Here is a 22,398-nt window from a genome sequence, read left to right on the forward strand (position 1 = left end):
ATTCTAGTAATATTTTATCTAGTAACATTGTATATATTTGATTACTTACAAAGAGTTTAGCTCCTCGGGACTTAAGCGAGCTCTTATCGCAATATAGTCCTTCAGGTCTATCAAATCTCAAAATTCTGGACAGCTGTAAATACCTAGAATATTGAAATCGACTGCAGGCGTTAGATGCTTTTTCTTATTAAGCATCCAAACTCTAGTTTTCCTAGCATTGTTCAGGAGGCAGACACACCCTGTCAGTTTAAATCTAGATCAAAAGACCCATCTCTTTAACCTGGCATGCACATAACATTATCACTTTTCAGTAATTCATATCCCTTAAAGGATTGTTAGGCTGAATAAATTAGGTCAACTGGAAACGGGAATACTTAACATTCAATGTACTTGTTACATTATAAGTGAAATAGCATCTACTCTGATATTAGTTTGTCTGTCTCATTCTTATTCCAAGGTTACCGTATTCACCCGGATCCGCATCTTATCCTGATCAGATGCTGGTTCAGCACCTAGAGACGACCACAACAGCCCTGAGTGCCAGTGGAGACCCTGACAACTAGACAAGCCATAGAGACAGATCCCCTGTGAAGACCTTGTCAAATAGACAGCCATCAGCACAGATCCTCAGGAAAAACCACAATAATAAGTCCTCTGCACATACCCTATGGCTAGCTTCAACTCCCCCCACCAAAAGCTAGCATGATGTAGGTATATCATGCTACCTACATCATGTAGGTAGCATGATGCCCCCCATTTCCCTGAGCTGAGTCTTGTTTTGTCCCTCAGGACTTTTTTTCTCCACTTCTGTCTCCAGTGGAATTCGGGTTCCTTGCCACTGTCGCCTTTTGCCTTGCTTAGTTGGGGACATCTAATATTTTACAATATTACTAACGTGACTGCACAGACACTATTGAATGAGAACTGAACTGTGCTGGATGATGACATCACTGTTCTCTCCTGAGCTGTTTATAGATAAATTGAACTCATGCCATAACTGATAAACTTTACAGTTATTGCAACCAAACTTTATCAACTAATGAATAATGACTGTTTACTATTGTGTTTTTAGAGCTGCTTTAAGCGGAATTAAATTCTGTTTGCATCACTGAATCATTATGTTCCTGTTTATCACTGTATCGCTGCTTTGAAACAATTTGTATTGTGTAAAGAGCTATATAAATAAAGGTGACTTTACTTTACCTGGGCCATAAGAATACCAGTGACGATGGCCAGCTGGTGCAGAGTGCCCAGAGCTCCTCTTAGAGTGGTAGGGGCGATCTCACCGACATACATGGGCACCAATCCTGACGCCAACCCTTATGAAGAAAACAGTTATACAGCAATATTGTGAAATATTATTACAGTTTAATATAACTACTTTCTATTTTAATGTTTTAAAATACAGCTTATTCCTGTGATTTAAAAAAAAAAAAGATTTTTCAGCCATTCAGTGTCAAATGTGGTTGGTGATGGCGCAGTGGATAAGAAACATGCCTTTGGTGTGAGAGACCCGGGTTCGAATCCACTGTGAGACACCAATGTGTCCCTGAGCAAGACACTTAACCCCCTAGTTGCTCCAGAGGCGTGCGACCTCTGACATATATAGCAATTGTAAGTCGCTTTGGATAAAAGCGTCAGCTAAATGAATAAATGTAAATGTTCCTTAATAAATCATCTCAATATGCTGATTTATGTCTGTGCGTACTTGACATACTATGACATCTCTATACTATGACATCTTTTTGACTGTGCATTAACTAATCTGTGCATCATTATACAAATATAATGTTCTTGTGTCAACATTAATTAAATATAATATATACTCTTGCACACTCTTTACTTAGCGTTTATGTAAATGCATAAAAAATGTAGTGCCACAGAAACCAGGGTCTACAGAAACATGAAGCAATCAGCGAATAACACAGACTGTGTTGTTACAATCCAGGGATACGTAGCCACAGACCAGTCAGAATGACCATGACCCTTGTTCACCACTGAAAGTGCCTACAATGGGCATGTGAGCATCAGAACTGGACAATAGAGCAATGAAAGAAGATTGCCTGGTCTGATGAATAATGTTTTCTTTGAGATCAGGCTTGCGTGTGCATCATTTACTTGGGTTGGCAGAGGCAGTGTTATGATCAATGTTCTGCTGGGAAACCTTGGGTCCTGGCATTCATGTGGATATTACTTTGACAAATACCACCTACCTAAAGATTGTTACAAACTACATATACCCCTTCATGGCAATGGTGTTCCCTGATGGTAGTGGCCTCTTTCAGTAGGATAATGCACCCTGCCACATTGCAAAAATTGTCCAGGAATGGTTTGAAGAACATGACAAAGGGCTTAAGGTGTTGCCTTGGCCATCCAAATTCCCCAGATCTCAATCTAATGAAGCAATAGATCTGATCCATGGAGTCCCCACCTCAAAACTTCCAAGACTTAAAGGACCTGCTGCTAATGTTTTAGTACCAGATAGTCAAGTGAAGTCAAGTCAATATTATTTGTATAGTGCTTTTAACAATGCAAATTGTGTCAAAACAGCTTTACATCGGCTTGATATAAAGCTGGGTGGCTTTATATCAGCTTTACAGTATTTAGACAGGGAAATAGTTTGTCGAAATAGTGTCATTCTCCTCTGGCCAGAAAAAATCAGCAGTTTAAATCTAGGCTAAAGCAGAATCAGATTGTGCAAAGGACTCATCTGGTTCCTGTGGTCTTGTCCCGATGGTCGTCTTGGAGACAGGGTCTTCACTGAGGATCAGTCTCTGGGGTTCATCTAGGTGTCCTGGCTGTAGAGGTCATCTCTAGGTGCTGATCCACCATCTGATCTGGATATGGACTGGATCTGGGTGGCTACAGTAACCATTTGATCTGGATAAAGTCTGGATATGGGTGGCTACGGTGACCTCGGAATAAGAAAGAAACAGACTAATATTAGCGTAGATGCCATTCTTCTAACGATGTAACAAGTACATTGTGTGTTTTGGGAAGTGTTCCCGGTTCCAGTTGACCTAATTAATGCAGCCTAACAATCCTTTAACGGATTTGAATTATAGAAATGCGATAGTGTATTATGTGTAAACCAGGTTAAAGAAATGGGTCTTTAATCTAGATTTGAACTGACAGAGTGTGTCTGCTTCTCGAACAGTGTTAGGTAGATTGTTCCAGAGTTTGGGCGCTAAATAGGAAAACGATCTCCCGCCCGCAGTTGATTTTGATATTCTAGGTATTATCAAATGGCCAGAGTTTTGAGATCGCAGCGGATGTGAAGTACTATAATGCAATAAGAGCTCACTCAAATACTGAGGTGCCAAACCATTCAGGGCCTTATAGGTAATTAGCATGATCTTAAAATGTATACGATGTTTAATAGGGAGCCAGTGCAGTGTTGACAGAACCGGGCTAATGTGGTCATATTCCTGGTTCTAGTAAGAACTCTAGCTGCTGCATTTTGAACCAGCTGGAATTTGTTTATTAAACATGCAGAGCAACCACCCAATAAAGCATTACAATAATCTAGCCTCGAGGTCATGAATGCATGAATTAATGTTTCTGCATTTGACATTGAGAGCATAGGTCATAATTTAGATACATTTTTAAGATGGAAAAATGCAGTTTTACAAATGCTAAAAACATGTTTTTCGAAGGAAAGATTGCTATCAAAAAGTACGCCTAGGTTCCTAACTGATGACGAAGAATTTACAGAGCAGCTGTCAAGTATTAGACAGTGATCTAGGTTATTACATGCAAATGTTTTTGGTCCAATAATTAACACCTCTGTTTTTTCAGAATTTAGCAGTTAGAAATTGCAAGTCATCCAGTATTTGATAAAAATATAATTTGATATCATTCTGTTCGTTTTGCAAATTGGTAAGTTTCATCAGGTCGCAAAGATATATAGAGCTGGGTATCATCAGCATAACAGTGAAAGCTAACACCATGTTTCCTAATGATATCTTCCAAGGGTAACATGTAAAGCGTGAAAAGTAAGGGGCCAAGTACTGAGCCTTAAGGTACTCCATACTGCATTTGTGATTGGTATGATACCTCTTCATTTACTGCCACAAATTGATGGCGGTCAGATAAGTATGATTTGAACCACGCCAGTGCACTTCCTCTAATGCCAACATAATTTTCTAGTCTATTTAAAAGAATGCTGTGGTCGATAGTGTCAAGCGTGGCGCTAAGATCCAGTAGCACTAATAGAGAGGTACAAGCAGGATCAGATGATAAAAGCAGGTCGTTTGTAACTCTAATGAGAGCAGTCTCAGTACTATGATATGGTCTAAAACCTGACTGGAATTCCTCACATATATCATTTTTCTCTAAGAAGGAACATAGTTGTGATGATACTACCTTTTCTAATATCTTTGACAAAAAAAGGGAGATTCGAGAATGGTCTGTAATTAATTAATTCTTTGGGGTCAAGTTGTGGTTTTTTAATGAGAGGCTTAATAACAGCCAGTTTGAAGGTTTTTGGGACATATCCTAATGACAATGATGAGTTAATAATATTCAGAAGCACCTCTTTTAGGAGCTTAGATTGAACAGGGTCTAAAATACAGGTTGTTGGTTTAGATGATTTAACAAGTTTATACAATTCTTCATTTCCAATCGAAGAGAATGAGTGGAATTGTTCCTCAGGGGATCTATAGTGCACTATCTGATGTGATCCTGTGGCTGAAAGCTACATGGTTACAATTTTATCTCTAATAGTTTCGATCTCGGAAGTATAGTAGTTCATAAAGTCATTACTACTGTGCTGCTGGGTAATGCTTGCACCTGCTGATGTTATATTTTTTATTAATTTAGCCACTGTATTAAATAAATACTTGGGGTTGTGTTTGTTTTCTTCTAAAAGAGACGTAAAGTAAGCAGATCTGGCAGTTTTTAATGCTTTTCTGTTGGATAGGGTACTTTCCCGCCAAGCAATACGAAATACCTCTAATTTTGTTTTTCTCCAGCTGCGCTCCATTTTCCGGGCTGCTCTCTTTAAGGCTTGAGTGTGCTCATTATACCATGGTGTTGGACTCTTTTCCTTAATCTTCCTTAAGTGTAAAGGAGCAATCGTATCTAAAGTGCTAGAAAAGTGAGTCAATAGTTTCTGTTACATCATCAAGTTGTTCTGAACTATTGGATATGCTGAGGAATTGAGATAAATCAGGAAGATTATTTATAAAGTAGTCGTTTGTGGTAGAAGTGATGGTTCTACCATATTTGTAACAAGGAGTTGGCTTTACAGCTTTAGCTATATGGAATATACACGAAACTAGATAATGATCTGAGATATCATCGCTCTGCTGCAATATTTCAACTTTGCCCGGACTCATCAGCACTCATTACCAGTTCACAGCTGCCTCATATTAGAAGGACTATAAAAGATGCACACACACTCAAACACATTGCTGACAATTGTTAGCCTGTATGGTTATCCATTCCGTGTTCCTTTGTTTTTCTGTCTTGTCCCTTGCCTCGCCTTGCCTTGCCTTGCCTAGTTTTGATCCCTGGACAGTTTTCTATTGTGGACTGATTGTTGATCATTTGCTGCCTACCATGACCTTATACTTGTTAATTTATTACGCCTTGTGTTGCCTCTATTGTAGTTTTTGCTGATGATTGACCATGCCTGTGCGACCACAGTCTCAATAAAACCTGCAAGTGGATCCTCGACCTCATTGTCACACGCTCCTACAGTACAGAATCATCAGCCATTTACGGATTCAGCAGATTCATCTGTTACTGTGGACTTTGTGGAGTCCACAGTAACATCTCCCACTCCACAGTATTCACAGTATCTCCCACTCCAAACTCTCTTCCCAAGATGGCTGCTAGCCCAGAGACTGTTCACAAAATGGCTGCCATTCCAAAGCCTCTTCCCAAGATGGCTGCTAACCCAGAGACTGCTTGCGAAATGGCTGCCAGCTCATGGACTTATTACAAAATGTCTGCAAACCTGGAGATTTTCCACAAAATGGCCACCATTCCAGAGTCTCGTCCCATCATGGCTGGCGTTCCAGGACCCGGTTGCATGAAAGCCCTTAAGCTAAGAAATCCCTTAGTTATAAGGTTAAGGGAACCCTTAGTGAAACTTGGGTTGCAAGAAAATCCTAAGGGTCAACTTAAGGAACCTTAAGGCTGTCATTAAGTATTCCACTTAACCCTCTAAGCGCCAAAGTCGCAAAATTGCGACAAGACGTCATACTTCATGAAATGGGCTGTAGTTCCTAATCTGGTGTAATGGCTCATTTGTATTCCCTTCCACTAGATGGCAGACATGTAGTACTTCGATTCTAGACCAAAATTGTTTGAGGAAATAGCAGAGTAAGTGAGCTATCGTGTCATTGATGCGGAAGCAATTCAGTTCATAGCGTGTGAGTAAATTGTGAGATTTGTGAGAGAAAATCGCCAAACGGCTAATAAAAAGTTGTACTGTGAGGATGTGTTGCAAATGTCATTTGCCGATTCTGACTCTGAAGGGGAATATTTGCCTTTTGGAAATGACGATCGGCCGTCTAATGATCGCGCTTCTCCAATGGTGCCATGGTGCCGCGCGCAAGGCGCGATCGTTCACAAAGCACAAACAAGTGATCATTTCAACACTTTGCCCAACGGGGATGGGGGTGGCAGGGGTGGACGTGGTCTTAGTGTCCATAGGAGAGCTGTTGATCTCTGATGATCGGCCAGATTGCGCTGTTTGTTCTGATCGCGCGCGCTCCAAGGGCCGCCGGCAGACAGTACAGGTGCAGTCAGTTTGGGGTAGGTCTGTGTGCTGTGCCATACAATGAGAGGTACCATACTCTCAAGAACTATAAACTGTCACGTAGATACCTGATTGGGCAGATAGCTGGTCAACTGATCAAAAATAGGCACATGTATTTTACTATGGCACAGTAATATAGTAATAATTTACTACTTTCTCCTGTTTTACTGTTGATTTCCTCTTTTCCTGATCATTTGGAATGAGGATAAAAAGACAAAAAAACAACAACAACATGCAAATAAGTTCAAACATCCATTCAATATCTATTATTTCCTGAATATTACTGATGAACTGATCAAAAAGTATGCTACTGTTCACATGCGTTTTACTACTATATAGTATAGTAATATAGTAATAATTTAGTACTTTCTCCTGTTTTATTGTTGGTTTCCTCTTTTCTGATCATTTGGAATGAGGAGAAAAAGACAAAAAAACAAACAAAAAAAATCAAACATCAATTCAATATCTACTATTTCCTAAATATTATGAAATTCAAGAGGGCCGCCCCTGATGACGTCATAATATGCAAATTAGATGAGTATATTTACACCCCACATAAACTTACGGTCATGCCCAACATTTTTCTAATTTACAGTAGATCTCTATCTTTAAGCCATTTCAAGCCACAAGCTTTTGAAATCTTGATGTCAAAATCCAGCATTTTTTCCAAAACACCCTGGCGCCTAAAGGGTTAATTACCCTTAAGCGTTGATACAAAGTCCTTAGTAATTATTTCACCTTGATAAATTTAAGGGACCAAAACAGCTCCCTTAAATCATCTTAATTTCAGTATTTTTAAGATTTTTAAGCTCAAATGCAAGACTTAAGACATTTTTTAAGACCTGCACAAATAAAAAATCATAATAAGCATAGTAGGGCAATGACTATGGTAACATATTAAACTGTAAAATTACTGTAAAATCCATGACTTAAAGGTTTTCACGAAACAAAAAAATTATATATTTTTTTAAGAAAATGGGTGTTGTATCAATTATTATATTTAAACAATTATTATTAATCAATTATTAGCCTACATTAATTAAATAACAATATAAATGTAATGTATGCCTTAACTGTTTAGATTTTTATAATGCACCTGTTCACATTTACAACTCCTGACTGTTTGCAGCGTCAAAACATGGATTAATTTTCACATTTGGTAAAATTTCCGTCATTGGTCAGCAGGAGGCGCTTTCACTTTAGAAACAAAGCGGTTTCCTCGGTAATGACTGTACACAAAACAGCGCAGAAACTGGCAGCGCTTTTTTATTTGATCGTGTTTTAGTTGGTTAGGTTTGTATTTCATTATGTTCTGTTTATTGTGAGATGTAGTAACTATAGCAACCGCGTGCCCATTGCCGTATGTTGACAGGAACTACCGTGAAACGCTTAGTATAAACACATGAGTAAGGGTGACGTTTGTTGCAACGCTCTTAAAGAAATCCCTTACCTCAGGGAATTTTTTCCCCTCAGGAATACCCCTAAATCAAATTACTTAAGGACTTTCATGCAACCGGGCCCAGAGCCTCATCCCGTTATGTCTACCATGTCTAGAACCACTATGTCAGTCCCAAGCCATTCAAGACTGGCATCCAGCGTGGAGGACCCACAGCTGGTGTTGGTGCAACACGGTTTCAACACTCTCAAGCAACACGGTTTCAAAGCTCTCAATCCTGTCAGGCTGCACTCCTGGCCGAAACTAGGGAACTGGAGTCAGCGGCGGGCTTGCCACATTAAATGCAGGCGGGCTTGCCACATTCGCTCCAGGCGGACTAGGGTGAGCCACGGACGGCGGGTTGGCTTTCCCCGCGGACGGCGGACTGGAAGGAGCCTCGGACGACGGGTTGACTTTCCCCGCGTACGGCGGACTGGAGGGAGCCGTGGATGGCGGGTTGGCTTTCCCCACGGACGATGGACTGGAGGGAGCCACGGACGGCAGGTTGGCTTTCCTCGCAGACAGTGGACTTGAGTGAGCGATGGGCTAGGGAGAGCTGCGGACGGCGGCACTCGCGCCGATCCCGCCGAACTCCCCCGCGGACTTGCAGTGGGCTATGGCGGGATGACGAGCGGTGACTTCCTTGCCGCGGGACAGACAAACAGGAACAAAAATAAAAACTAGAAAAAAACGAACAAAACAAAACGAGGTGAAGGGGCGCCGCTTACTGTTAGGGTCTGGTCTTCTGTCATGGTGTACACACAAAGAGGATACAGGAACACGCAGACGAGGATGTAACTCAAAATAACAGTCTTTAATAAATCCAAACAAGGCAGGGCAAGACAAGGCAAGGCTGACACAGACAGGAACACCGGGGAGTAACGAGTAGACCAGACGAAATCAAACTGAATGGACAGGACTATATATATACAGGATAATTCCACAAACACAGCTGGACAAGAATTAACTAATAATCACACTAGACGAGGACAGGAAACAAACCAAATACGGAAACATGAGGTGGGAACACATGACAGAGGACTGACAATATGTGTGTGTATATGTATGTGTGTGTGTGTATGTATGTGTATATATATATATATATATATGTGTAGGGTAAACATACCTTTTAAGCTCACATATCCATTAAGCACACTTATTTGAGCTCAGATTATAAAAATATTTATTATCCTACTTAATATCTTAACCAATTGATGTGTTCGTTACTACATACCTCCTGTAATTTCAAGTCAATCAGATCATTGCACATTGAGATATGGCTTTCCATGTGTTCACACTGTCTGGTGGCCATTTTGAAAGCTGTCTAAAAGTTGTCACCAAAAGAGGAGCCCTTTAAATGTGCATTTTTAAAAAAAAAAAAAGTAAGATGTTTAAGTCTTTATTTTGGGTAAGTGTCACTGCTTATTGTAAAATTAAGAGATTAATGTTCAGACTTTTGCATATTATAACCTGGAACTTGGATGTGGGAAATAATTACATTAGATCCAAAAGATAGTTTTAGCAGCATTGTAATGGGACTGTCGGACACAAAGGTAAGTGGTTCAAGTGACAGAGTTTATTGACAGGTTTGGTGAACACACAGCAATGGTGGAAGACGTGGAAAAGGGTGAGTAGTGATTCTCCGTGAGCTTTGTGATCGTTCGTCAAGGATTCTAACCGTCCCTTCTTTCCTTGCAGGTCCGTAGTAAACAGGAGTATCCGAGCGCTTGGGGAAGATGGCTTTCGCCAGGAGCTGGATCCTGAGGGTGAAGAGGATGAAGAGGAACAGGGCAGAAGGTAAGTAAGACAGGTAGGGAATTTCAGGTAGAATACTCAGCCAAGCGCTTCGTACGAGGTCTTTCCTTGTAGTCACAACAGCATGTTACTTTACTTCAAGATCGGACGATCAAGTGAGCTGAGGGAAGTGCTTTTATGAGTGCAGGATGACGGTGACGATGATCAGGTGAGCATGATGATTAATGAGGAACAGGTGAAAGTGATCAGTGAAGGTGAAGACGGGCCATTCTGTGACAAGCATAGATGCCACAGAACACAGTTAGCTGACTAGCTGTATAAGATTGTGTACTACGTTAATATTACTTCACAGGCATTACTGGCTTGTACTTTTACGTCCATAATATTATAAATTGACAGTTTATTGCTGGTCTGTGGTTTTACACAGCTGTAATTTTTAAAGATTTAATATTATTTTAAGGTGAGCTTAAAGGGTACACTACTATGAAAATCACACAGCTTCAGTGTGACATAAATAAGAAAAAGTATAATTTCATAGATATTGTTAATATTAGTTGTTCATATTAAAATATGTATGAACTTAATACATGAACTAGATTATTTATTTAGCAAAATCTTGTCATTTTAATAAATATTACATTAAATGTATTAAAAATTGTTGCTGCTCCAATTAAGCTCAGTGTGCTCTCTTTAAGCTCTTCCACATTAACCATCTATGTAAGTACTTCATAAACAGACTTTAAATATTAACTGATGGTTATCACTTCAAGTTAACTTTATAAAATCACACTAGATTTTATTTATAAAATGTCTAATAACTTATTTTAACAGCTTTAAGATAACAAAATCTAGACATAACTATAGTTTATGCTCAAAGATGAAAGAGGCATGTCGTCCATCAGAAAGCTGTCGTATCTGTCAGGAAAAAAAGCAGCTAAAGGCTGGAATACACTACACGACTTTTAAAATGTGAACAGATTTTTAAAACACCAGGCATCATACACTTAACGACTTTATAAATAGTCACAAAGGAAAACTGGCCATCATACACTAAACGACTGAGGATCACACACTAGCAGACTTTAAATTTCTTACGATCACAACAAATTCACACAGAAATGTGCACATTGTTTCTGTGTTCATCCCCATGAATTAAATGTTTTATTGGTGTGTTTTATTACATTTTTGAATATGTGTTATTTAGCTGAACGTGGACTAGTCTTGATGTTTACACTGTGCTTAAATGACACTTCACTATGAATAACTGATCAAATTGAATGCCCTGTTGCTTGATTTTAGTGTTTAGTGGGGGTTTTTTTTATTGACTTTGTACCTTCAAATAAATAAAAATTAATTATTCTTTATTAATTTTTTTTTTTTAAATAAACTAGAATTTTTAATAAAACATGATGCAAGCTTAATGGGAACAGGGGTGTGCTTAGTGGGTACACAAATGTACCCATTAAGCACAGCCAGACTTTTTGCATTTAATGATGTATATCATAATCAAAATTCTTTTGTCATTTAAAATAAAATTAAATATTTTTATGTGAGAGATTAATATTTTATTTTAACATAACTTTTTGTAACGAAACCAATATCTTGTGCACTAAAAATGTCTGAATGTAGATTTTGGTGAGCTTAATAGGTACGTTTACCCTAAATATGTGTGTGTATATATATATATATATATATATATAATTTGTAATACAATTAATTGTAGAATAACCAACGAATAGTCCCGCATTTTATATTGTTGTTCGACAATGTTTTTTTGCTTTGCCCCCAAATGCAGCACAAGTCTTCGGATGGAAGATGCTCGTTTTATCGCTTTCCTACTGATGCGGAGACTCTGGGTTCGTGCCATAAGGTAAACTCATATTATGTAATATCATACATGTAAACACCACATTTACCGGCTTTACTTGGTGAAACTGAAACTTTAATGATGCATAGTGCTTAAAGTCACGTTAAAATTAAATGTTTACGGCCACATGAAACTGTTAGAAAGCATATAGATTGAGGATTTCCTAGAAGCAAGGATAAAATAACATTTTGTGTAACCAACCTAACAAAATGAGAGCTGAAATGTGGTACTTTGTTCACTAAAATAAGTTTAATCTTATCATATACACAAACGCGCGCACTCTGCTGTTATTTAAAAGATTAAATACACGTTTTTAATTAAAATATTCATATTAATCAAGGATTTTGTGACTTTTAATGCACCTTATTTCGAAATGTACAGAAATACGTGGGTTTAAATGTCGCTTAGTTAAGATTATTTCATTATTCACTATACTATTTATTACTACTGTCTCATTTCAGTTTTAGTTTGACTCTAGCTTTGTATTTATTCCAGTTTATATGAAAAGGTTGATGTAGCGTGGATTAAAATTCATACACAGAGTAAATACTTTTCACTGAACATGTTAAAAATAAGTTTGAAAAGTTGTCGGGAGTGGTGACATTGAAGGCGAGTGACCATGGTGCAGTAGTTTGTTTATAGCTTAAGTTTAGCTTTTAAGTTCTGGCACTTTTTTTTAGGCTTCAAAATTCGTCAAAGTAATATTATTTTGTGGAGATTATCTTGATGGACAAAACGTGTAAGTTTCATGAACTATGATTGAACAGAGTTTATTTTTTGCGATAATCCAAAAGCCTAAGGAAAAATCCTATTGGCTTTTTGTCGAGGGAACCAGTTTCATGCTAACAGCCAATCCGCATACAAAGTAACGTCATAGTTCCCCCACTCTATATAGACCATTTCAATGGATATTCGGCGGTATAAGGAAGTGATGTCTTTGTTTCCTTGGACGTTTCCGGTTAGTGTTCAAAATAATGGCGGCAGTTGCTTGATGCACAGTGGGATTGCGATTGCGATTAATTTATTTAATCCTGCTGTTTAAAATGTCAAAATTAAAATTAGATCCTTGTTGCTCGGAGGTTGGGTGCTCCCTCTGGGCTGGAACTAACATTAATTTATAAATAATCCGAAATTAAAGGGTTTAGATTTCTGAGAAACGCGCCTGGATTGCAGCAGTGAAGTAAGAAGGCAGAATAGCAACTAGCAACTCTAGGATAAAATTTACAGCGCACAAGTAAAGGAAAAGTTCTTGTTTTTTCCATTTGATTCTTTGTATTTATTTATGTTAACTCTTCAAGTATGATGCAGCATTGTGTTTTCGTCATTGTTGACATATGCTCCTAGCGTTTTGCTTCTTGTTTAGTGAAAAAGGCCAAGCTTTTATTTCCGTTTTATTGCAAGCGTTATGTGGGCTATAATTAAATGAGTTCTCATTAGTTGTCTAGCTATCTTGTCAGCAGATAAATGCAGTGAGTAACACGTTATAGAAATGTATACTGTAAACTTGAATATTGTATAGTATAACAGTTAACTGCAGCAGTTTACAAAAGCTAACGGAAAACATTTTTCATCACTTATGCTTGTCTAATTTTAATTCCAACATGTACTGGTGTATTAAATAATAATAGCATTATTTATAAATATTGTGCATTAAATAAAATAATTGTTTTTCTACTTTTGTCTTTAGGAAAGCCATCATCTGTAATGTAAGACACCTAAGACCGTGAGTGCTACAGGGAGACAGCTGGTTGTCCTGCAGTGCCAAACCACATGTGACCATATGAACACCCATGTGTTTGAGAACTTGAGGATGAAATGCAATGTAGTACTCAAACCTACTCATGGTCAGCCTGCTGCTTTTGATATTGATCACATGTTAATGAATTTGCTGGATACAGTCTCTGTCTTTTGTTTATATGCAGTACGGGTCAAATGTCTGGAAGCATTACTATTTTTTTTTTTTATGTTTTTGAAAGAAGTCTCTTATGCTCATCAAGCCTCCATTTATTTGATCAAAATCAGTAATATTGTGAAATATTACAATTTAAAATTATGGTTTTCTGTTTTAATATTCTTTATATTTATTTCTGTGATGCAAAGCTGAATTTTCATTAGCCTTTACTCCAGTCTTAAGTGTCACATGATCCTTCAGATATCATTCTAATGGGCTGATTTAAAACTCACTATAGTCCTTCATGTCCGCTGCGATCTCAAAACTCTGGCCATTTGATAATACCTAGAATATCAAAATCAACTGCGGGCGGGAGATTGTTTTTCTATTTAGCGTCCAAACTCTGGAACAATCTACCTAACTCTGTTCGGGAAGCAGACACACTCTGTCAGTTTAAATCTAGATTAAAGACCCATCTCTTTAACCTGGCTTACATATAATACACTACAATACACTATCACATTTCTATAATTCAAATCCGTTAAAGGATTGTTAGGCTGCATTAATTAGGTCAACCGGAACCGGGAACACTTCCCAAAACAACCGATGTACTTGTTACAGAATGGCATCTATGCCAATATTAGTCTGTTTCTTTCTTATTCCGAGGTCACTGTATCCACCCAGATCCCGACTGTATCCAGATCAGATGGTCACTGCAGCCACCTGGATCCAGTCCGTATCCAGATCAGATGGTGGATCAGCACCTATGACCTCTACAGCCCTGAACGTCAGCGGAGACCAGGACAAATAGATGAGTTCAGTGAAGACCCAGTCTCCTAGACGGCCATCGGGACAAGACCACAGGAACCAGATGAGTCTTTTGCACAATCTGACTCTGTTGCAGACTAGATTTAAAATGCTGATTTTGTCTGGCCAGAGGAGAATGACACTATTTCGACACACTGTTTCCCTGTCTAAAAACTGTAAAGCCGATGTAAAGCTGCTTTGACACAATTTTAATTGTTAAAGGCGCTATACAAATAATAGTGACTTGACTTGACAGAAAACCTGACCTATGACAGTTAATTGGAGTGTGTCTCCGCATTTTGTTGTTTTTGTTTTTTGAAAGTTTTTCTTTTTTCATTTTATGGACAGCCCTGCCATCCTCCTCCTGCTGCTGAAGCAGGGGGAAAAGTCTCTCGAGGACCATTCCAGACTGTCTCTGGAAGGGGCTCATCACACCAGTTACCTGGACAATGTGCCCCGCCTTCCAGGAGGGGGGCCATATGTCACAAGTTATGTACTTTGTCGTTGTGTTTCCCTGTTCTCCCTCCTCATTTCAGTCCCTTGACCTAGTTGCTGTCTCCCCTTGATTATGTAATTTGGTTCAGGTGTGTTTCATTAATTATCCTCATTTGGTCTGTGCATTTAATTTCCAATACAATCACTCATACATGGGAACAAGGGCAAATGAGACTTGATGGATGAAACCATCGGGAAAACCAGAGAATGAAACTATGAGATGAGTCAGTTAACCACCTGAGTAAAACCATCAGCACCGTTTATAATGGGGTCTATAGCTTATACTAAACCTCTGTTTCGTTTAGTTAAATGTACGATATTTGCATTGCCTTGGTCATTGACGAGTGTTCGGATGCAGTCTCGGATGAAAGTCTTGATGGTTTCAAGGTTTTGGACTTGTGATCACTTTCTTCCGGGTTTAAAGAGTGATGAATTCCAAAGATGTCCTGACTCGATTGTGATTGGGAGTTTTTTCCCAGGTAGGAAGTGAAGAAGAGCTAAGAGAAACATCTGCTGAGATCCGAGGATCTTTGTTGAATGGAAAGTCAAGGCCGAAGCCTGGCACACTTGAGGGTTCCAGGAGAGTTCTAGCTCACATCCTCATCTTCTCAGAGTCTAAAAGAAGCTAGACTGGGCAGGCGGTCACTGATGTGCGGCCTTTTAAGTTCTGTGGAGGTCACACCTCTCGGGGGTAAAAGAGCCAATGGTGACTTGCACTTTTGGAGGGAAAGTTTACGACTCTTTGTCTTCGCCACTTGGTAATTTGCATATGTAATTTGACTGGGTGTTGATGCAAAAACTACCAAAGATTTTTAGAACACTAATATGTTGCATATGTACCAACATATAATATACACTCTCATTTAGATCATCAGAAGACGAATTCATAGATACTAAACATGGTATAGGTAAGATTACATGAACGAGTGGTTCTATCATAAGCATGCATAAAACAGTATACAATAGAAAAGACCATTTACAAGAAGGTAGTAATCATACACAATGACCTGGGGATATACATTATAGGAAGGTCATAGAAAAATGTGTATATGAATTAATGAAACACTGTAAAAAAAATTCCGTAAAATTTACGGTAAAAAACTGGCAGCTGTGGTTGCCAGAATTCTACCGTAAAAATACGGTAGCAACGTTTTAGGTTTTACGGTTTTAACTTAAATTTACAGTTAAACACCATAATTTCTTTAACTGATATAATCTTAATATACCAACCTATGAAAGTACTGAAATCTGTTTTGTTCCTTTGAAATACACTGATAAACACCAAATGCAGGTGATGATGAGAAAGTCACATGATGAGCCAAAGCCCATCACAACCAACGTTTAAACAATAGCATAGATAGAAGGTGCATAGTGTCATTCACACAAGCACTAAACACCATCATGGTGAGACTCATTAAACTGAAATATGCTATAAACATTAATTTAACAACATTAGATGTAACATACAACCCTAATAAACATAACTGATAAGAAAAAACTAAGAAGAAACATAGTTATTTCAAAGAAAAAACGTCAAATTCAAACAGAATTTGAAATGGAACGCAGGGAATTCTGGGAATGTCAGTTTACGGTTTTTCACTGTAAATTTTACAGGACCTTTCCGTTAGCCATGTAACAGGTTTTTACCGTAGCATTTTCACAGTTTTTTACCGTTAAAATCACGATAATTTTTTACAGTGAAGAAGTTGTTTCCTATAGCCGTATGTGTCTGTTTTAGAGAGAATTGAGTAGGGGGGAAGATTTTCTCTCCATACTTTTAGGTCGTAAAGTTTATCTGATCTGGCTGAGATGTCCTGGTTGCCATGGTAACCAGGGGCCTGGGGTCCTTCACAGACATCCTGGCAACCAATATGTTTATTGGGTGAGGGGTCTGTTATTATTTGTTAATCTAATAATTGATTTGTTAAATCTAATGAACAATTGTGTGTCGGATTGGTTCAAATGCTATACTCATAAAGATTTCAATAAGTTGCAAGAGCTTGCAAATCTGTCACTGGAAGTGTAGGTAGTGAAAGGGAAGGCAGTATTCCTGGTCTTGGATTCCTTGACACATCAAAGAGGATAAATTATATTGTTGAGAAGCTACCTCATAGTCTTCAGGAAGCATGGATAGTCAAGGGAAGGAAATACAAGAAGGAATATCTACTTCATTATCCACCTTTTTCATACTTAGTTGAGTTTGTCAATGAGTACACTGATATTTACATTTACATTTACATTTAGTCACTTGGCAGACGCTTTTATCCAAAGCGACTTACAATTGGGGAATACAAAAGCGATTCATCTTGAAGAGGCAATCAGACAGAGGAAGTGCTCGTAACACCAAGTCTCAGTCATTGTTCAAATAAGTACAAGCTAGCAAGGGAAGGAGAGAAAGATAGAGGGAAAGATTAAGGTCTTTTTTTTTTTAGTTTTTTAAGTCAAGTAGTGCCAAAAGAGATGAGTTTTCAGTTGTTGCTTGAAGATTGACAGGGATCCAGCATTCCGGATAGGGGTGGGAAGATTATTCCACCAACCAGGAATGGTGAACGAGAATGTTCTGGAGAGTGATTTTGAGCCTCTCTGTGATGGTACCACAAGGCGTCGCTCACTAGCAGATCTCAGACTTTTGGAGGGGATGTAGGTTCGTAATAGTGAGTGGAAGTAGGAGGGTGCTGAGCCTGTGGTCGTTCTGTATGCAAGCATCAGTGTCTTGAACTTGATGCGAGCTGCCACTGGTAATGTGTGTGAGTGCCGGTAAGAGTGTGGGAGAGATTGTTTGGAGAAGGTGTGAGGGGATTGGGTCGAGAGGACATGTTGTAGGGTGGCTGGAGAGGAGAAGTTTGGATACTTCTGCCTCGGTGAGGGGACAGAATGAGAAGATGGGAGTTTGAGCAGTGGATGTGGTTGATTGGAGGTCCTGTGTGTGTGGAGTTGAGAACTGGTTGCTGATTGTTCTAGTTTTGTCTGTGAAAAAAGTGGTAAAGTCGTCTGCTGATATCGAAGTGGTGGGAGGTGGAGGAGGGGGACAGAGGAGAGAATTAAATGTTCTGAAGAGATTACGCATGTCTGGAGCGCTGTTGATCTTGTTGTGGAAATGTGAGGATTTGGCAGTGTGGACTTCAGTACAGAAAGATGAAAGCAAAGACTGATACCTACTCAGGTTAGACGGATCGTTTGATTTGCGCCATTTTCTCTCTGCCACTCTGAGTTTGGTCCGATTCTCACGAAGAACATCGGATAACCAGGGGTTAGAAGGGGCAGCCCGTGCTGGCCTGGAGGAGAGAGGACAGATGTAGTCTAGACAAGAGGTTAAGGTAGAGCATAAAGTGTCAGTATCTGCATTCACATCCAGAGATGAGAAATGGGTAGGCGAGGGAAGAGAGGAGGATACTACAGAGGAAAGAAGGGAGGGGGAACATGAGAACAGATCCTAGCTTCTCTTTTCAATCTTACAACCAGTGTTGGGGGTAACGCATTACAAGTAACGCGAGTTACGTAATATTACTTTTTTCAAGTAACTAGTAAAGTAACGCATTACTTTTTAATTTACAAGAAAATATCTGAGTTACTTTTTCAAAAAAGTAACGCCAGTTACTTTTTGGCAGCGGCTATTTGCACTAAGTGTAAATAGCGATAGACGCTATTTACACCAAGTGCAAATAGCATATTTTTTTAGTGACAGATGCTATTTACACTAAGTGCAAATAGCGATGGATTCTATTTACACTATGTTAAAATAGCAAGATTTTCTGCTATTTATACTACTTATTGCAAATAGTGGCAATTATCGGCACCTCAGTATTGTAGTACATTATAAAACAGTACGCAATAATAACGTACTGAGTGTAAATTATAATTTTAATTCAAATTTATTAAATGGATGCCACCTTATTGGGACAATAAAGCCCTCCCTACACCTACCCTAACCCTACCCGATACTTTATTTTAAACTTTTTGATTATTTCCTTAATTTTTATTGAAAATAAATGCCTTTCTGATGCGATATGAGATTTGAAAAGGGAGAAAAAAATGTTTGGCAAAAGGTGGGGTCGAACTCGGGTCGATCGCGTCAAAAAGCATACGCCTTACCATCTATACCACTGAAACTGATGTCAAATTAACTTTTTTTATTGTTGACTAACCCAATAACACGTTAGTGGGCGGAGTTAGTGTAAATAGCCTTTGCCAACAAGATGGGCTATTTGCACTTAGTGTAAATAGACACTCCGTTACTTTTTCCCCATTTATTGACTGACAGTGCGCTGTGTGAGCATGCTGTTACTATAGATATAAATGTGAATGTGCATGAATTCATCCCACTCGCAAAAAACTGATTTAGTATTCATCAAAATGAATTAAAACAGTGAAATGCAAACTCAGAATATGACGCAAACTGCAATAATTAAATATGTTAAAGAACACAAATGTATCTAATCCCATTTTATTAACCAACGTCTTTGCTGCTGACCTTTGATGATCCAGTTCGACCATACTAATAAGCAAAAATGACTTTAGATAAACTAACTATTGTACTTCATTGTTTTTTTTTATTGCCGAAGAGTGTTATAACCTTCTTATCCTGAGTTTTACTTTACAGACGTGAATTTATTTTTCCTTCACAAGATACAGGGCTTTTACATTTGTATTAATGTAATTTCTTGTATTAAAAACAATCAAGCCCTGCTCATATTTAAAAAGTAACGCAAAAGTAACGTAACGCATTACATTCCATAAAAAGTAGCTAAGTAACGTAATTAGTTACTTTTTTAGGGAGTAACGCAATATTGTAATGCATTACTTTTAAAAGTAACTTTCCCCAACACTGCTTACAACACATTGCCTCTTAAAGGTGAAAGGATTCCAATGAAGCAGTCAAGGTTCAGACTGTTCAGATCTGTTACAAGTGCTGTGTTTTAGAGACCTGCACTGCCGTGGAAGTACCGTGGGACCCAACGAAACAGAGTGTGGCGCGGGACCACACTTGATGGACGAGTGTGGGTGTGGGTGGGTAGAGACTCGTGTGTGTGTGTGCAGGACGCGGGAGAATAAAATGATTCACGGGACTCCTGCAAAATAGAAATAAAACATAAAATATCTAAAAATAAATTGTTACATATAAATTGTTATTCATCTATTGCACAAGAACAACTAATATAAAGTAAAAATGATTAACAGGCAAAAGCATAGGCAGAGCTTCTATTTTAAAATATGTTTAAAGTGTTGAGCAGTGTAGCCAATCACAGACATATCTGTTGATTTCTGCTATGCAATTGCTTATCAGAGGTGTTTAAATTAGAATCCACTCACCGCTCAAAACCCTTCTTTCGCAGTCACAGGCAGTGCTGAAATTTGCATGCATGCTCACGAATCCTCTCATAACATGAAGACATTGTGAAAGATTCATATATTCGTTTTGTTATAAAAGAGCTTTATGAGATCGCGATGAACTGAGATGTCAGCTTTTTAGTGATAATAAAGGAAGCGCTATTTGCTCGCATTCTGCCATGCCAAACCATCCACGCAGCAGCCCATGCTTGATTTTCTATTACAGTGCTTTGTGAATGTTGATGCTTAGCCTAAATAATAAATATATTATCGGGAGCATTTATACTGGGATGCTGTGGAACTTAGGAGATGTTACAGAGCTATTTGATGTCAATTTCATGATGTACTGAAAAAAAAATCTATATAGGTTGCTTTTATGCAGGCTTTTGTGGGCGGGAGCGGGACAAAACGTGAATGTTGCAGGGTGGGAGCAGGACCAGATTAAGATATATTTCTGCAAAAGTGGGCGGGTTGGTCTCCACTGTGTTTCCTCAGATCATGTTTAGAAACTGCAGGATTGTTCAGAATGCAATAGCCAGGACCATGGTCTCTGCCCTTCATTATGGTCCCGCTTCGTCGTTCGAAAAGAGGCTTACTGCACCAACAGAGGCTCAAGGCAGGGAGAGAGAGGAGCCAACCTCCACAGTGACAATGTCTGTCTGCACAGGGATATGTGGAATAGGTCTAAAAGGAAAGTCTTGCTCAAAAATTTGTCTAGTCAGTGTTTACCCTAATGGTCATCCTGAGGATAAGAAGCGCATGTATGTCATGTTGGATGATCAGAGTAACCTCTCTTAAGTGGGGTGTGAATAAAATTTCTAATTTAATCATTTTCAAATTAATCTTAAAATCAGTTGATCATAAATAGTGACTAACATTTCCCATTTTCCTGCAGGCCTAAACTTTAAGTGCATTTTGGGGAACAGAAATGTTCTAACCTTGAGTAGTGTTGCAATAGTGAACACATATAGACAAAGACGAGACGGCTAGACATCTGTCTGAAAATATGTAAACCTAAGATCTTGTGATTTGGGGATTTTGGGGTGGAAAAAGTCAAGTGATTTTTAAAGATTTTTAAGTCAAGTGCGTACGGGAATTTCTACCACAATTTTTGGTGAACCAAGCAACCAGAAGCCCTGGGAATCTCCCTCTGTCGGTGGATGGGGCTACATTATAAATTGGAAGAGGAACTACTACATCACTCTTCACTTTTACTGCCCAGATTGGCAGATCCCCATTCGACAGAGGGACCATTCCTTCTCTAGCTAAAAGGTCTTAAGGCTGGACAGACTCCATGCAGTTCCTTTCAAATGCTTCTACATTCTACATTGTGTACTGAATGTACAGCACTCTCTTCCACCTTCAATACCATGACTAAGGTTCCCTCGAGTAAGGCAACAAACCCCCAACTGCTCCCCGGGCGCCGCAGCATTAATGGCTGCCCACTGCTCCGGGTGTGTGTTCATGGTGTGTGTGTGTTCACTGCTGTGTGTGCACACTTAAGATGGGTTAAACAGAGCACAAATTCTGAATATGGGTTATCAAACGTAGCTACATGTCACTTCACTTTCACTATATTACTGTCTCTGGTGGGAAATGTAACATGCTGTCTGTATTTTGGCAGTTCACGGGAGAGATTTGCTTTATTAAAGTACCCTAGAATGATTGAAACAGAATCCGGGTGTTGTTGCTCAGTCTCTGTGATCAGATCAGCAAGTTTCTGTAAAGCCAGGCTCACGTGTGCTTGCGGAGGAATGTAAACACTATAAATAAACGAGCATAACTCCCGCGGCGAATAGAACGGCTTACAGTTAATGAAGAGCGCTTCTAGGTCTGGACCAGTGGGGGCTGCTGGTCTTTCAAAGAGGATAAGCTCATTTTCGGCCTACATCATAAAAATTGTCCATTTATTTATATGTAAATTCTGCCCTACATTCCTTTTCATGAAAATGCTCTGTGACGCTGTCGTACCAACTAGGTGTCTTTTCCAGTGACTTGACCAGTGTCCTCTCAATGGCCAGCAGAGCTAGGCTGCTTAAACGGTCTTGGCC

General features: G+C 38.9%; 1 protein-coding gene across 1 annotated transcript in view; it reads right to left on the minus strand.

Annotated features, from left to right (window-relative positions):
* Positions 1-22,398, minus strand: part of LOC306857754 (solute carrier family 2, facilitated glucose transporter member 4-like) — a 68,626-nt gene that overhangs the window by 17,533 nt on the left and 28,695 nt on the right. The window contains exon 5 of the mRNA XM_079397883.1: positions 1,204-1,319. Coding sequence (XP_079254009.1) covers positions 1,204-1,319 — 116 coding nt within the window. The remainder of the gene's footprint in view (positions 1-1,203; positions 1,320-22,398) is intronic.

Source organism: Barbus barbus, assembly GCF_936440315.1.
Source record: "Barbus barbus genome assembly, chromosome: 1".
NCBI classification, from domain to species: Eukaryota; Metazoa; Chordata; class Actinopteri; order Cypriniformes; family Cyprinidae; genus Barbus; species Barbus barbus.